General features: G+C 37.3%; 1 protein-coding gene across 2 annotated transcripts in view; it reads right to left on the minus strand.

The window, feature by feature from the left end:
• Positions 1-6,559: 6,559 nt before the first annotated feature.
• LOC126188403 (protein GDAP2 homolog) overlaps positions 6,560-17,384 on the minus strand; it is a 1,021,851-nt gene continuing 1,011,026 nt past the window's right edge. For both annotated transcript variants that reach the window (XM_049930006.1, XM_049930005.1), the window contains 3 exons: positions 12,930-12,984; positions 8,175-8,318; positions 6,560-8,080 (listed from right to left, as the gene is read on the minus strand). In XM_049930006.1, coding sequence (XP_049785963.1) covers positions 8,039-8,080; positions 8,175-8,318; positions 12,930-12,984 — 241 coding nt within the window. In that variant the 3' untranslated portion in view covers positions 6,560-8,038. The remainder of the gene's footprint in view (positions 8,081-8,174; positions 8,319-12,929; positions 12,985-17,384) is intronic.

Below are 17,384 nucleotides of genomic sequence, written 5' to 3' on the forward strand. Positions count from 1 at the left end.
TTTCTTGGGTCTCCTAAGTGTTCTGCCAAAAAATGTGCTCTTTCATTTGCCTTTCCCATAGCATTTTTTATGTGGTAGTTCCAATTTAAGTTGTTTATAACTGCAATTCCTACATATTTAGCTGAATTGACAATCTTCAAATTTTTATTATTTATCGTGTAATCAAAATTTAACAGAAAATTTAGTGCTTATGTGGATGATCTCACACTCTTTATTGTTCAGGGTCAACTGCCATTTTTTGCACCACGCAAATGTGTAAATCATTTTGTAATTCATATTGATCTTCTGATGATTTTGCTAGATGCTAAATACAACAGCATCACCTGCAAACAATGTAAGAGGGCTGCCCAGATGGTCTTCCAAATTGTCTGTATGGATTAGGAACAGCTGAGAGCCTGTAACACATCCTTGGGGAATGCCAGATAACACTTGTTTCACTCGATGACTTCCCATGAATTACCACAATCTGTGACCTTCCTGGCAGGATATTATGAATCCAGTTGCATAACTGAGGCAGTACTCCATAGGCAAGCAATTTAATTATAAGCTGCTTGTGAGGAACAGTGTAATTACTTTGGGGGAGCATCCTGCACTCACTCTATTTACACAATATCCTGGTCCATCCTTACATTACATGCATTCCCAACTCCTTCCCACATGGGTCATATTCCTGTGAGAGATTTGTCTGATACTCCACCCATCACAATGTACTCCAGGCCCATCACAGGTTTATCCTGTCCCGTTAGAGGCAGAGTTACATGTGAAAGCAATCATACCATATACCAGCACTGCTGCAATTTCTGCACAACATTCTATGTTGATGTGCCTATCTACCACTTGTCCACCCGAATGAATGGCCGCTGTCAAACTGTGGCTAATAGGAAAATTGACAACCGAGTGGCAGAGCATTCTGCTGACGACAACATGATAGACTTTAGTGCCTGCTTCAAAGCGTGCTGCCTGGATCTTCCCACCCAATACCAGCTTATCTAAATTACACAGATAGTTGCTCTAGCAACATATCCTTCATTCCCATAATTATCCTGGTTTCATTCATTTTGCACCTATGCCATCTTCTCCGTAGCCTCACCTTTCTCTGTTCTGTCACCCCTCTCAATCTGCTGATCACACAGCATTATTATGCTCTGCACAAACTCCACTGATGCTGGTGCCCAAGACACAATCTTATCCCGTACACCTACTACTGCTGTCTCATGTGTTCCTATCCCATGCACCTACTACATCCTTCCCAACCAGCAGCCATTTCTTTTGCCATTTTTTAGACTTGCCATCTTTTTGTCGTTGTTGTGGTCTTCAGTCCTGAGACTGGTTTGATGCAGCTCTCCATGCTACTCTATCCTGTGCAAGCCTCTTCATCTCCCAGTACCTACTGCAGCTTACATCCTTCTGAATCTGCTTAGTGTATTCATCTCTTGGCCTCCCTCTATGATTATTACCCTTCAGTACTAAATTGGTGATCCCTTGATGCCTCAGAACATGTCCTACCAACCGATCCCTTCTTCTAGTCAAGTTATGCCACGAACTCCTCTTCTCCCCAATTCTATTCAATACCTCCTCATTAGTTATGTGATCTACCCATCTAATCTTCAGCACTCTTCTGTAGCACCACATTTCGAAAGCTTCTATTTTCTTCTTGTCTAAACTATTTATCGTCCATGTTTCACTCCCATACATGGCTACACTCCATACAAATACTTTCAGAAACGACTTCCTGACACTTAAATCTATACTCGATGTTAACAAATTTCTCTTCTTCAGAAACGCTTTCCTTACCATTGCCAGTCTACATTTTATATCCTCTCTACTTCAACCATCATCAGTTATTTTGCTCCCCAAATAGCAAAACTCCTTTACTACTTTAAGTGTCTCATTTCCTAATCTAATTCCCGCAGCATCACCCAACTTAATTCGACTACATTCCATTATCCTTGTTTTGCTTTTGTTGATTTTCATCTTATACCCTCCTTTCAAGACACTGTCCATTCCATTCAACTGCTCTTTCAAGTCCTTTGCTGTCTCTAACAGAATTACAATGTCATCGGCAAACCTCACAGTTTTTATTTCTTCTCCATGGATTTTAATACCTACTCCAAACTTTTCTTTTGTTTCCTTTACTGCTTGCTCAATATACAGATTGGATAGCATCGGGGAGAGGCTACAAACCCTGTCTCACTCTCTTCCCAACCACTGCTTCCCTTTCATGTCCCTCGACTCTTATAACTGCCATCTGCTTTCTGTACAAATTGTAAATAGCCTTTCGCTCTCTGTATTTTACCCCTGCCACCTTCAGAATTTAAAAGAGAGTATTCCAGTCAACATTGTCAAAAGCTTTCTCTAAGTCTACAAATGCTAGAAACGTAGGTTTGCCTTTCCTTAATCTAGCTTCGAAGATAAGTCATAGGGTCAGTATTGCCTCACGTGTTCCAACATTTCTACAGAATCCAAACTGATCTTCCCCGAGGTAGGCTTCTACCAGTTTTTCCATTCGTCTGTAAAGAATTCGCGTTATTGTTTTGCAGCTGTGACTTATTAAACTGATAGTTTGGTAATTTTCACATCTGTCAACACCTGCTTTCTTTGGGATTGGAATTATTATATTCTTCTTGAAGTCTGAGGGAATTTCGCCTGTCTCATACATCTTGCTCACCACATGGTACAGTTTTGTCAGGACTGGCTCTCCCAAGGCTGTCAGTAGTTCTAATGGAATGTTGTCTACTCCCGGGGCCTTGTTTCGACTTAGGTCTTTCAGTGCTCTGTCAAACTCTTCACGCAGTATCATATCTCCCATTTCATCTTCATCTACCTCCTCTTCCATTTCCATAATATTGTCCTCAAGAACATGGCCCCTGTATGGACCCTCTATATACGCCTTCCACCTTTCTGCTTTCCCTTCTTTGCTTAGAACTGGGTTTCCATCTGAGCTCTTGATATTCACACAAGTGGTTCTCTATTCTCCAAAGGTCTCTTTAATTTTCCTGTAAGCAGTATCTATTTTATACCTCATGAGATAAACCTCTACATCCTTACATTTGTCCTCTAGCCGTCCCTGCTTAGCCATTTTGCACTTCCTGTCGATCTCATTTTTGAGACGTTTGTATTCCTTTTTGTCTGCTTCACTTGCTGCGTTTTTGTATTTTCTCCTTTCATCAGTTAAATTCAGTATCTGTTCCTTTACCCAAGGATTTCTACTAGCCCTCGTCTTTTTACCTACTTGATCCTCTGCTGCCTTCACTACTTCATCCCTCGGAGCCAGCTATTCTTCTTCTACTGTACTTCTTTCCCCCATTCCTGTCAATTGTTCCCTTATGCTCTCCCTGAAACTCTGTACAACCTCTGGTTTAGTCAGTTTATCCAGGTCCCATCTCCTTAAATTCCCACCTTTTTGCAGTTTCTTCAGCTTTAATCTACAGTTCATAACCAATAGATTGTGGTCAGAGTCCACATCTGCCCCTGGAAATGTCTTACAATTTAAAATCTGGTTCCTAAATCTCTGTCATCTTTTTATGACCACAATAATTGAATCAAAAAATGGTAAATCCAGGACGGAATAAGGACAGTCTTCTGAAAGGGACAGACTGCTACTCACCGTATAGTGGAGATGTTGAGTTGCAGACAGGCACAACAAGACTACTAAAGATGTAAGCTTTTGGCCAGAAGGCCTTTCTCTGAAATAGGCAACATAAACACATACATTCATACAAACACAGGTCATACACACAAGACCATTGTATCTGGCTGCTGAGGCCCGACTTGTCTTGGCAGCCACAGACAGTGGTCAATAATTGAATATAACACATGGAACTGTGTGACTTATATAACATGTTTTTTAATGATGAATGAAGTGCACTGTAACAATGAGTGATTCTACATATAAACATAAATGTAATATTTATGTGTGTGTATCTCTTGTTGATGTAATTGGAACTTTTCTGCTTCAAAGTTAAGTCAACAGTCTTACAAATGAAACTGAAAATAATATTCAGAGTTATTACAACAATCTGTATATTCTTAATCCTTTACCATCACACTTGTTACTGCAGAAATTTTTGTCTCCGCTTTGCAGCATGTCTGACAGCCTCATCCTCTAGCACGTAACACGACTTGGATTTACACTCATTTTACTCCAAAACCGGCCACAAAGTAGATTTCCTAGTGGCACACTCTTCTGACCACTCGTATCCTACAATTAGGCAGCAAAACCTTTCTCTGGTATACCGAGCGCCTGTTTGATCTTAAGGTAGTACAAGACATGCTCGTTAAGTAACATGTCCATCTCTGTTCTGACAGCACTACAGATGTACAGATATATGATAGGTTATTAAACGTACGATCCATTTACTTTCAGATATTAGTGGTGTGAATTCAATTTCTTCAAGCCATCCTCAGAGTGAACCAAGACACCACAGGTCAGAAATTTAAAGGATTATTCATTACAGCGTGGAAAGCTAGAAATATTGTCTGTGTAACAGTGTTTGCGTTGTCTGTGAATTCGTGTGTCAGTCCCTGAAGTACTTGTGAGGGTCACCTTGTGAACAGAATTTGGGGGTTCTTGTCCTAATAAATTTATGACATTGTAAGAAGTATTTATTTTTCTTCCTCTTAGGCAATATGGCTGTTCCAACTTCATGTAATTAACTGAGGGCCTGTACCTGTTTACAACAAATGGAATTCTTTCTTCACCCATCCGCTTGAGGTGTCTCCATTCTTCCGTGTATTTTTCAGTTTTCTCTTTTAACATAAATTTAGGGCGGGGGTGGGCGGGGGGGGGGGGGGGGGGGAGGGGGGAGGAAAGAAGGGAAGGAACTGATGGTATCAGCTGCATTGGGACTTTATGCAGAATCAGCAACGACGAGTGAAATGTGTGCTGGACTGAGGCTCGAACTGCTTACTCGTGTTAACCACATTTCCAAACCATATGAGATGAAAGGAAGTATAATGGCATGTCAGCCATGTCAGCTAGTTGAGTTTTGTCACCCTCATCAGACCCCAAATAACTAGCCAAATAGGACACCACACCTTTATTCATCGCACTGGTTGTGTGCAACCACCGTGTCAGTTTCCTGCCTTACATAAGAACAACATATTTGACTGAGGCACCCCAAGTCAAGTCTGCCCACCGACTGTGAGCTGGCGGTGAGTGTGTTTTAGATTCCCAATGAATGCAATTTCTTGTTTTCTGTTATGGTGTACTTTCACCTTCTGTACATTGTGACATTTGGTATGTCTCTAAGGTTCCTAACAATATAAAATAGAGTGTGACAGTTCTTGAAGAGCACAATATCATTGGCATAATTGTATTCTGATAGTATGTGAACAGTCTGACAGAACTGTAAAGAAGTTTTGGGAGGTTACGAAGCAAGTGTCGGTGACACCTCTATTTACCTGTATTATGGAACAAAATATAATTTAGCAATGCATTCTGTTTCATTGTGGCCAGGAAACTGATTGATTAAGAATGTAAACACCATTACAGATTAGTCTTTAGGCAAGTTCTAACTGGCCAACTGCTGCATACAAGGCAATACGAGGATCCATCTTTGAGTGTGGTATATGTGATCAATATATCGCTAAGTCCCTCCCGCTTTATTTCCATTAGATTAATTTTGATAATGCCGCTGCTTCTTGATCAAACAGCTCCTCATTTTGTTTCAGAGGTTGGATGGGCTGCTTTTCAGACCTCTCTTAACACAGAAATATCCAAAGAGGTACATAAGAGATACATTAAAAATGGATAGAATAAAGACAACCACCATTAAAGAAGATTATTCTAATTTACTTTGTTTTACCACATTATTTGTCTGATGAACTACATCATTCCCATAGGGAGAATTACCTCCACCCTCTTTGCATAAACTCCATGGTAGAATCACATTATAGATTATTATTCTGTTGTAAATAGGGATTTGGTTCCAGATAAATACTGTAGTAAACTATGTAATTACGTAAATGGAAATTATGTTACAATGGGAAATACAAGACAGAATAATGACGATATTATGAAAAGAATAGATTGCTACTCACCATGTAGTGGAGATGTTGAGTCACAGTCTAGCCTCAGCAGCCAGAGACAGTGGTCATGTGTATGTGAGTTGTGTTTGTGGGGAAATGGGTGTGGATATGTTGTCTAATTCAAGAGAAGGCATTTTGGCTGATAGCTTGCTCGTTCAGCAGTTTTTTTGTTGTGCATGTCTGTGACTCAACATCTCCACTATATGGTGGATAGAATCTATCCTTTTCATAATATTGAAATTATGTTACAGTATTGCAAAAGAAAACAAATCATCCAGGGGTTGAGGTTTCTATCTAATGAAGTGCTCGCAGCTGCTGTTGGTAGTGTCCTGTATCTGTAACGCAACACACTTAGAGATGGTAGTGGCAATCAATCTTTTAAGCAATAACAGTCATTGGCTCTGTCTCCAATTGGCTAAGAATCTTGTGCTACATATCTTGCTAACGTGGTAATTCAGTCAGAAGAAAAATTCTTTGGACCTAAACAAGTTAATTAGTATGTACATGAAGAGTAAATTATTAGATAAAATTTCAACAAATCTGGAGTAGTCTTTATTGTGAATTCTGTGATTGATAACAATCTAGATCCATTGTTATTTTTTATTGAAACTGTGGCACGGCTATTCGTATAGTACAATAAGCATTTTTGTTTTTTTTAATAATTGTCAGAATTTTCTGGTTGAAATTGATGTACAGATATCACATTTTTCCTTTATTTTGGGCTGTTATTCTCTAACTGAACATTATTAATGAAAAAGGCAATACTGACATCTGGAAATAGTGCATATCATTTCAAGATGTCAAGTGCATTTAACAAGTAAAGCATATGTAATATATACTAACAGTTTCCCTCAATTCAGCCCATAAATATTTTCTGCAAAGAGAAATACAGTCAGTCTCAGATTATTGCAATGATTATTGATTGTTTTCACCTGTAATTAGATGTTATCGGCGAATATAACAGGCACTATTTCTGAATAAAGGCAGCATATATTTTAAACGAATTCTCTAGTAAAAATTGTTGTATCTATTGTGGAACCACGTGGAAGGCCACAGGATTTTCAACATTTAACACTTGTTTTACACTTTCAAAACACAATAAATCGTGCATCTGTATAAAAATACTAAACAGTATTTTTGTACCTTTTTCTAATGCACAAAATATTCAACAACAGCTGCAGTAGTGCCCTGAGAGACACTTGACAACTTTAACTTGTAAAACATAGTTCTTCACTTGTACATCATTAGTGATGCTATTTAATGGTTACAAAATTGTACAAAATATAAAATAAAAATTACCATAAAACATTCATAATGTTATTACATCTCTTAACATATCTCCTCATACAACAAGCACAGGAAAGTAAGCCACTCACTCGTCAACATCTTAATTATTCAATACTACATTTAACAATCCTCCCTGTTTAACATGAAAATAAAAATTGATACTGTGGTAAATACTGGCATCTATTTTGATTTTTATGATATTATTAAAAATATTGTTAATCCACTTTTCACTACATGTCACTGATAAATCATAAAACTTATTGCCTGAACACCAGCACTTTGTTATTAATCATAAACTTTTGTTGTATTGGCTGAACTACTTGATGGCACATTTTACGGATATCTCTAGTGAAAATTTAAGATTAACAATTTTAGTGCTCCCACTTATCAACATATGAAACATCTGTATAGAATAAGAACATACAATTCATTAAAATGGAGTTCACGCTGTCAGTCATTTGATTCTCAGTATTTAGTTTGAGAATAAATACCATTAACACGTCATGGCAGTAGAATGACACAAAAATTTAACAACTTTTATAACCACTTTCAGCCCATATACTCCTTGGAGGTTGATAACAAATCTTCACTGCTTTAAAACATTCTGGCTAAAGTTCTAAATATTATGAAGCTCATTTTATCACTACATTTTTGTTCTGCTATATGGGGCACTGCATTTTGAATTCAACAGTTCTCTTCAGCTTGTGCATTTGGCATCTATCTATGTAGGTGACTCAGGCTGAAAATATCTTAGGCCGTTAATCTGGAAAGAAAGTAATATCATTTAACTCAAATGTATTTTGAATATAATGAATATTAGTAAGGGATATTGTAAGAAAAAAATGAGCTCTACTGACCGACATATCATACTCTGTAATATAAGCTGGTATCTCTAATTGGTCAGGGGACATTACACTGTACAGGTATTCTACACCAGGAAGGCTGTGGACCTTCTGCTTGATGGCTGGAGCCATAAATGTTGTAAACCACCATGTCATCATCTGCAAGTAAATTATAGACAATCATAGTATATTAGAAATTTATTTTGACAAATTATAACACATTCAAAAAATAAATGAAAACTGCTAAGAATGAAGTAGCAAAGCTTTCATATAAATAATGGAAGGGTAAGGTAACAACCCAACATATGGTTGAGCCATGAGTAAACACACAAGCATGACTGAAAATGTTGTTAAGCTGTCAGATGATGTCCTCCTTACAAATATAATACACATATACCTGCATGACAACATGGTCCCAGCTGTCCACAAGCTGTACCACAAGCACAGCTCACTGTATTATTTATATTCCACCAACGACTTTCTGGTGTCATATTTGTAAAGCCTTCAGACATTGATTCTGAAATATCTATTCTATGGCATCTTTCCATGTGCTTCTTAAGTCATTAAGAATCAGTAACAAATGGAGTTGTAATAGGAATTGCAGCAATTTACATTTCATTTTCTTTTCAGTTTGAGAGGACAGGTAGTATCTCAGTTAAGCTTCATATTTTAAAAAAAATGAAAATATGTTCTTACTAGTTGTAATTGATAAACAAATTTCCATCTTTGTTGCTATCCTCATTGAGTTTCAAACCCTAAGTAAAACTACTTACCATACATTATGCATTCAAGGACTCTGCAGTTGTTGGTTGAGTATAGTCTTTGTAAAGCCAAGATACCTAGTAGGGTTACAGTAAATTCTCTCACTCTCTCTCTCTCTCTCTCTCTCTCTCTCTCTCTCTCTCTCTCTCTCTCTCTCATTTAGTCATTTAAACCTAAAGATGAGCAATTATCTGTATAAAATTAATCATTTCGGAGACAATACACTTGGTAACATAATGCACAACAGCACTATCCTCCAGACAAGTAGATCTGGAATGGACTTAAAAAACCACTATCGTACCAGATTGGCATGACCTACAACTGCCTTAAATTTAGTAATGATGAAAATGTATGTAAGGAAACGCTGACTGCTTGCATTATTAAGAAATTGTTTGACATGGCATGGTTATTCACTTCACACCATATCCATCACACTGTGATGGTGAGCAGTTCCCTACAAATGTATTCTTGTTCTTTGCAGAATGATAAACTTGGTAAACTCCCTACACAGTTTCATGGAAAATGACATCAGCCACCACTAACTGAGCATTTTTGGTAAGTTCACAAACTGGTAGTGTCCATATGATTCCATTCGTGTATTACGTCATACTAGGGTTGTGGCAAAAGTCATTGCAACTATATTTTTTTCTTGCAGATATGTCAGCAAATCACAAACTGTTAAATGTTGTGTGGAAGCTATGCAGGCATAGTGTGTATTCACAATGGCAGATGGCTCAGTGATTCCTGGTAGTAGCACAGTGCGTACTCCGAAATCAGTTGTGCAGTGAGCATCTTGCAAGATGGAAGTAACCAATGTTGAGCAGCATGCTTACATCAAAATAGCCTTTCTCCAACAGAAAAATACGATAGAATGTCCCATTGAATCAGTGGAAGCCTGTGGGAATAACACCCTCTCATACTGTAAAGTAGCAGAAGGAAGGGGGTGGGGTGGGGGGAATGGGAGGAGGAAAGTTTTAGCAAAGACATGAGGCAACTGCTGCTCTGAGTGACCTGTCAGTCAAATAGCTCCTGGAGGAAGACAGATGATGGATACTACTGGAGTTAGAAAGGACAAGTGGCATCAAGTAATGCACCATTCACTCAGAGTGACAATTATTGAACTATATGAAATAAAATCGTCATAACTTCTGGAAGGGTTTGCATTACGATATTCAGACTGCATGGTTGGCTGCGGGGCATGATAGGAATTGTATGTTTTGGTTCAGTGATGAAGCCCCCTTTTATTTGGATGGGTTTGTCAGTAAGGAAAATTGGCACATTTGAAGGACTAAGAATCTGCATTTCATGATCGAGAAGTCTCTTTGCCATCAATTGGTGACTGTGTGGTGTGCAATGTCCAGTTAGAGAATAATCAGTGTGATATTCCTTGATGGCATGGTGACTACTATAAGGTACATGAAAGTTTTAGAAGATGATTTCACCCCCATTATCCAAAGTGACCCTGATTTCAACAAGATGTGGTTCATACAAGATGGATCCCTGTCAAGGCAGGAGAGTGTTTGATGTCCTGGAGGAGCACTTTGGTGACTGGATTCTGGCTCTCTGGTACCCAGAGGCCACTGACATGAGCCTTGATTGGCTGCCATATTCTCCGGATCAGAACACATGTGACTCCTTTTTGTGGGGTTATATTAAAGAGAAGGTGTACAACAATAACCCCAAAACCATTTCTAAGCTGAAAACAGCCATTCAGAGGTAACTCATAGCATTAATGTCCCGATGCTTCAGCTGGTCATGCAGAATTTCGCTATTTGTCTGTGCCACATTATCACCAATGACGGCAGGCATGTAAAACAAATCATAATCTAAATCCAAATATCTGTCGTGATGTTTACATGTTGAATAAAGTGTAAGCATGCCATAGTTTGTAACTAATTTATGTTGTTTTTTCATATAATTCAATTATTGTCACACTGTAGGATATTGCAGACAGAGCTGCAACTGCGCAAAATCGTATTGCTGTGGGTATCACATGAATTGACTGTGATGCAGCAACCACCATAGTCTCCCGACCTTCTGCTCTGTGGCTTTGATCTCATTCTAAAGGTAAATGAACCACTATGTGGTAGTTGGTTTGCAATATGAGAGGACATTGCCAATGCTGTTTGACAACAAATGACCTGATTCAGACAAGGTGCAGCAAATTGGCAAATGGTGGCACAGATTCTATTCAGCAAGTCCCATATAGTTAGCAGTGTGTAGTGAATGCTGCAAGGGACTACTCTAAGGGACTTTAGATCCAGTTTTGTCATTTCAACTGTATGTGTGCAGTGCTGTAATCATTTTGTCTCAAAACCAGTATTATCCTATACTCTACTGTAATAAATAAGTGAGGCACAATGTTTGTGTTTATTCAGTGTCGACACATGTAGTTCCCATCTATAGTTGCAATGACTTTTCTCCCAATCCCTGTACACAACATTTTCTGGTGGAGTGCAAGAATATATCTGTAGTAAACTGTTTGCCCACTGCCACTGAGCTGTATGATTTTGATGAAACATACCATATCAAAACAGTCAGATCATAATATGCCTTAAACAACTTCCTTAGTAATGCAAACATTCTTCTTTATTTATGCTACATAATATATGTGCACTTGTAAACATGTACAAAATGAAAGTAAGGTTTATCTCCAACCATTACTCAGAGGACAAAAACAAAATTTCTCACCACCTGCATCTTCATCTTTATCCACCTTTCTTTTCAAACTTGAAACCTAATAGAAAACATTCAAAAGAAACAGAAGATTGGCATTTGAGTTGTATGGTTCATCACTGATATGTTTAATCTGTGTGGGAGCTGAGCAGAACTGACCAACAATTTTTGATAGGATATAAAGTAAAATTCTAAAATGTACCTACTGAGAATATTTTGGCCACAAAATAATTACCTGCGGGAGATTCCTTTACATCTACATCTACATTTCTCAGAAGGTGGATCATACCCATATATTTTCCCTCATGTCTTTTCCATTTTCATGGGAAGAAATATAATGTCCTAAATTGGCTCACATGTGTCTGATTTTCCCACTATGGTCATTTTGCAACAGGTACACAGGAGGACGTAATATGTTGCTTGACTCTTATTGGAAAGCACGGTCTCAGAATTTTAACAGTCAGCCTTTCTGTGGTGCACTATGCCTCATAGTGCCTACTGCTGCAGTTTGATGAGAACCCCTATGATGTTCTTGCATAAACAAGCCTGTGACAAAGTACACCATTCTTCTTTGTGTCCTCTTTATCTTCTTCACTAAACACATCTGATAAAGGATCCAGACTACTGAGAAATACTCAACAATTAGTGTAGTAGCATCATGTAGGCCCACTGTTTCACTGGTGAATTGCATTTCTTTAAGATTTTTCTGATGAATCCTAAGGTCTTCTTGCATTTCACCACAATTTTCTGGCATTATGACTTTCTTATATAAAACAGTAACATCTGTGAACAGCCTCACATAACTTCTGAAATTTTATACTAGATCACATGCTGTCTGCTTCAAACATGCAAAGAGGCTCTCCAAAATTTCCCCCACTGTCTATTGATCCACACCCCAAAAAGGAAAAAACAAAGGCCATACTAGTATTATAAAATTCTTTTTGCACTTCAGTGGAATTTAAGTAAGTTCAGAGTTTCAGTCTGTTTATCTACCAAGGGATGTAAGCTCCTAGCAAGCATATGAATCCTTTTTAGAACTATCTGGCATATCAGCACCAATAAGTTACAGTCTCTGCAGATTATCTTGGGATAGAACTATAGGGGAAATGAAGTTCATCAGCAGCATACATTACCCTTCATCTGTTTATTTAGTCACTTTCATGTATGTGTTCACTCATACATTACATTCATAAAGTTTTAGGGTTCACAGGCTGTTTGTTACCAGTTGGTCACCTTACTAATTCCCTAACGTATAAGCCTAACTAATTATGGTTACTTATTAACAATAGGTAAATGATAGAGATGGGCACACTTTATCACTCAAGAACATACCTTTGTCCAAATTGTGGGATGAACGATGTAAAATGATTTCAGATTTTTCTTGTACCTGAAAAACAAAACATTGTAAAGCCAAATGCAGACATATTGTATACCTGATAAATGTTAACACCTGTTGTACAAAATCTGTTTCTAAGACTTGAACAGCATGTAGTAATTGTTTAAAGCAAGTATTAATTTAAAAACAAAGGGAAACACACACAAATTCTTCATTAAAGAAGATAATAAAATTTTATATATGAAGTGAGAACACAGAGGAGACCTGACTATAACCTTCTGAATACATCAGTTCCTCATCTAATGATAAGAAAGAAAAAAGAACTAATAGAATTTCATTTATATTATCATCAGATAATTGATAGAGAAATAGATATGTTATCATTAATCAGGATATCTTGTTTTAAACTACTTTTCTCCCTTGCATATCTTTTATTCTGTTAGTTTGTATGTTTTTAATATTCTGTTTTGCTTTGTTACTGTCTTAATTATGCATTCTTGCTCCATGACATTGTGTGACAAACATGTATCTGTCCCAGCAATAATTCTCAAACAATGGAAAATTCACTTAGGAATATCAACAATGTGGGAAAAGATAGATTGCTACTTACTGTAAAGGAGACACACATCAATCAAGTTGCAGACAGGCAACACACACACACACACACACACACACACACACACACACAAAAAGCAAGTACACCTCACACACACACGACTGCGGAGATGTCCAAGATGCTGGAACTGGGGGTCGTGTGTGTGTGTGTGTGTGTGTGTGTGTGTGTGTGTGTGTGTGTGTGTGTTTACTGATGAAGGTTGTGGCCAAAAGCTACATGTGAGTGTCTTTTAATCGTGTCTGTCTGCAACTTGACGTGTCTTCTTTATGGTAAGTAGCAATCTATCTTTCCCTACATTGTTGATATTCCTACCAACAGCAATTCTGAGTGCTTTCCTGGTAAATTTTCTCTGATGGTGGTAAAAGCATGTTATTGTTGTTACTGTGGTGATCTTCAGTCAGAAGAGTGATTTGATGCAGCTCTTCATGCAACTCTATCCTGTGCCAGCCTCTGAATAACTGCTGCTATCTACATCCATTTGAATGTGCTTACTGTATTCATCCATTGTCTCTCTCTCTCTCTTCAAATTTTACCCTCCACACTTCCATCTGTTACCAAATTGATGATTCATTCATGCTTCAAGATGTGTTCTATCAACCGATCTGTTGTCTTAATCCAGTTGCGATATAAATTTATTTTTCCCCAATTCGATTCAGCACTTCCTCATTAGTTACTCGATCTACCCATCTACTCTTCAGCAATCTTCTGTTGCACCACAATCAAAAACTACCATTATGCTATTCTTGTGTTAACTACTTATCATCCACATTTAACTTCCATACAAGGCCTTGCTCCAGACAATTATCTTCTGAAAATGATTCCCTAACCCTTAAATTTAAATACATGTTTGCAAATTCCTCTTTTTCAAAAATACTGCCTTCATGTAGTTGAGGCTTACTGGCCAATGATCTTCAATGTGGATGCATTCATATGGGAATCGGTAAGTTGGAAATGTGGGTCTCACGGGGTGTGCACCAGAGATAAGTCCCTGCAGTCATACTATTCTCTGTGTCCTTGATAGCCCAGTCGGATAGTGTCTGCCATGTAAGAAGGAGATCCTGGGTTCAAGTCCTGGTCGGGGCACACATTTTCAACTGTCCCTGTTGATATTTATCAATGCTTGTAAGCAGCTAATGGTCTAGATTTGATTGTAATTTCACTCTCCATTATATCCTCTCTACTTCGGTCATTGTCAATTACAATATATACAGTATAAATGAATGCCCTTGGGATAATAATGGCTATAATTTTTCCTTGCTTTCAGCTGTTCACAAGACCAGCATACCAAGGTTGTGCTGGCTAATTTTATGAGGCTAGCTTGGTCAGTCATCCAGACTGTTGCCCCTGCAATTACTGAAGAGTCTGCTGTTTCTCTTCCAGAACTACATTTTTGTCTGGTCTCTCTACAGGTACCATTCCACTGTTGCCACATCTACAGTGAAGTTATCTGTATCACTGAGGCATGCAAACCAACCCACACATCGGCAATGTCTCTGGTTTGTACCAGTGAAATCACTACAGTTTATTGTCTGGGTATTATTGATTGCAGAAAAAATGGAGAACAGAAGGTAACAAGAATCATATTCTTTCATTTTATTATTCACATTTTGCTTTCTGTAGCTCCCATGACTCATGAGCATCTCCAGGAAATGAGAGGAGTCAAAATGTGTTACAACAGAGATTAAGCTATGATGAATTTACTGCAATTATCAACATTAATAACAGTAATTAAAATAGGTAGTTTATGTGACAGTTTAAAAGATTGCAAAGTAGTGTCTCATGTAATTAGCTGATTACATATAACATTACAATTAACAGCCACATGAGTGTATTAATTACCATTCAAGAACAACAGATTGTTTGTGGAATGAATGTGGGCTTGTTTACAAGGAACATTGCACCTCAAATGGTAATATAAGGATCTGCAAGCTCAGTTATCCAAATGTTGACTATATAGAGTGCTAACATACTTTGTTTATCCTAGTTCTGTATTTCTGGAGATTCCTAAATTCCTGCTCATAAGCAACTCGTTACAATTTTTTGAACAACAAGAAATAAAACCTTGTACCCTAGTTAAGAGTACAAAGTCCTTACACAAGCATACCAGGAACACTGTTAATCGTGTCAACAGTGCCCATGCTGGTGCCATAAACCTCAAGTTACTATAATATTTTCCTCCATCACGCATTGAACCTCCAGCCTCAGGATACACACTTTTAGATGAATTTACTCTTTATTAGGAGGTAAGAGGAACTGTAATGAAATGAAGAGTTTGATACTGAATCTTCCCTGTGGAAATATTATCTTGGCTGATGTGATCCAATTGTGGCTCAAGAGGTAAAAGAAAGGATGAAAGATGTGTGTGCCAGTAAACTGTGTGTATTGAGTAATATTTTAGAACATGTCTTCTGGAGAATGGCGTTTCTTGTTTTTTACTTAAGAATGAACATGAACAGTTACAACCATAAGGAACATTTTTTAAAAAATTTTATGCGGTAAAAAAGTAGTTTTTGCAGTTGTGACTGTTCATATTAGTTCCTATGTGTGTTGAAAAAATAAAAATAAAAAAAGAAGTTTCTTGCAGTTGTTACTATTCATGTTCATTCCTGTGTGTTGAATTTTGCAGAGGATTTTACAATACCACAGGAGAAAAAGAATAAATCTTACTAATATTCTGCAACATATAAATTATATACTGGCAACTGATTATTTTGAAAGAAGGGGAATGGTAGCCAGCCACCTCTATGCTGGGAGCTGTAATTTGATAAATTTTAAGCATTTGCAAAAATGAATTTACAAAAATTACACTAGTCGGAAATGAAAAAAGAGCAAAATTGGGAAAAATAATACCAATCAACAATGAAATGATCACAATCCAACAGAGTAACAAGAATCATTAGAAAAGATTTAGTTAGCACTTGGATTACACTGCTATATTTGACAGAGGCCTCAAAATTAAGATAAAAATATTTAGAGTATGTTGTTATACAAAGTTCAATATGAATGAGTAGGTAGAAAGTGGTGTTATCAACAGAAAGAATCTATGCCTTTGGACTACATTATGGAAAATCTAAAGTAGTATGTACTGAGGCTTGAGGAATAATTCAACATGTGCCACAAGAGAAGTGAAAAAAAAAACAATAAAAACTTTGTGCATTCTGATATATGAGCCATCTAATAGATACTACATGACTGCATTTACAAGGATGCAACAGGTCACTTTCTTTAAATTATTTCAGTTTCTTGTAAAATAGTTAAATTGTGTCACATTTTTCTACAAAAATAAGCAGCTGAGTTAATATATGACATATATGAAACGTTTTATGTAAAGAAAATGAAATGTAACATATACATTGCTGGTTGTATCCAATGAAAATACACATGTACTCATCAAAAATCATGTTGGAACCCATTATACCTCCCTACAGATTAGGGTGAAAGTTCTCAAATCATGTTATGGATTGCAATAAAAAATGTTTACCTGACAATCTTTTATTTTGATTAGTTTTAACCTAACCTAAGTGAACATGATCAGAGATGTTAATAAAGACAGCAGAAAAGTAATGTACATCTGGAGCTATCAGTAATTTTACAACTGAATGATTTGTCATATGGCTCATCGCATATTTCTCTTTACATTCCCAATTGGAGTGTATTGAAATTGACTGCTTCTTGCTCACACTACTCACTAATTGTTACTTGACATCATTTCAGTTGTTTGCAAGGAATGGCCGTTTATTTTTCTCAGTAACTACCACAAAATATAACCCTCTTTTTATAATGCAACTTTTGAAAATAAAAACTAAGTGTATTGTTTTTGTTTGGTTAAATCTTT

The sequence above is a fragment of the Schistocerca cancellata genome, chromosome 5 (assembly GCF_023864275.1).
Source record: "Schistocerca cancellata isolate TAMUIC-IGC-003103 chromosome 5, iqSchCanc2.1, whole genome shotgun sequence".
NCBI classification, from domain to species: Eukaryota; Metazoa; Arthropoda; class Insecta; order Orthoptera; family Acrididae; genus Schistocerca; species Schistocerca cancellata.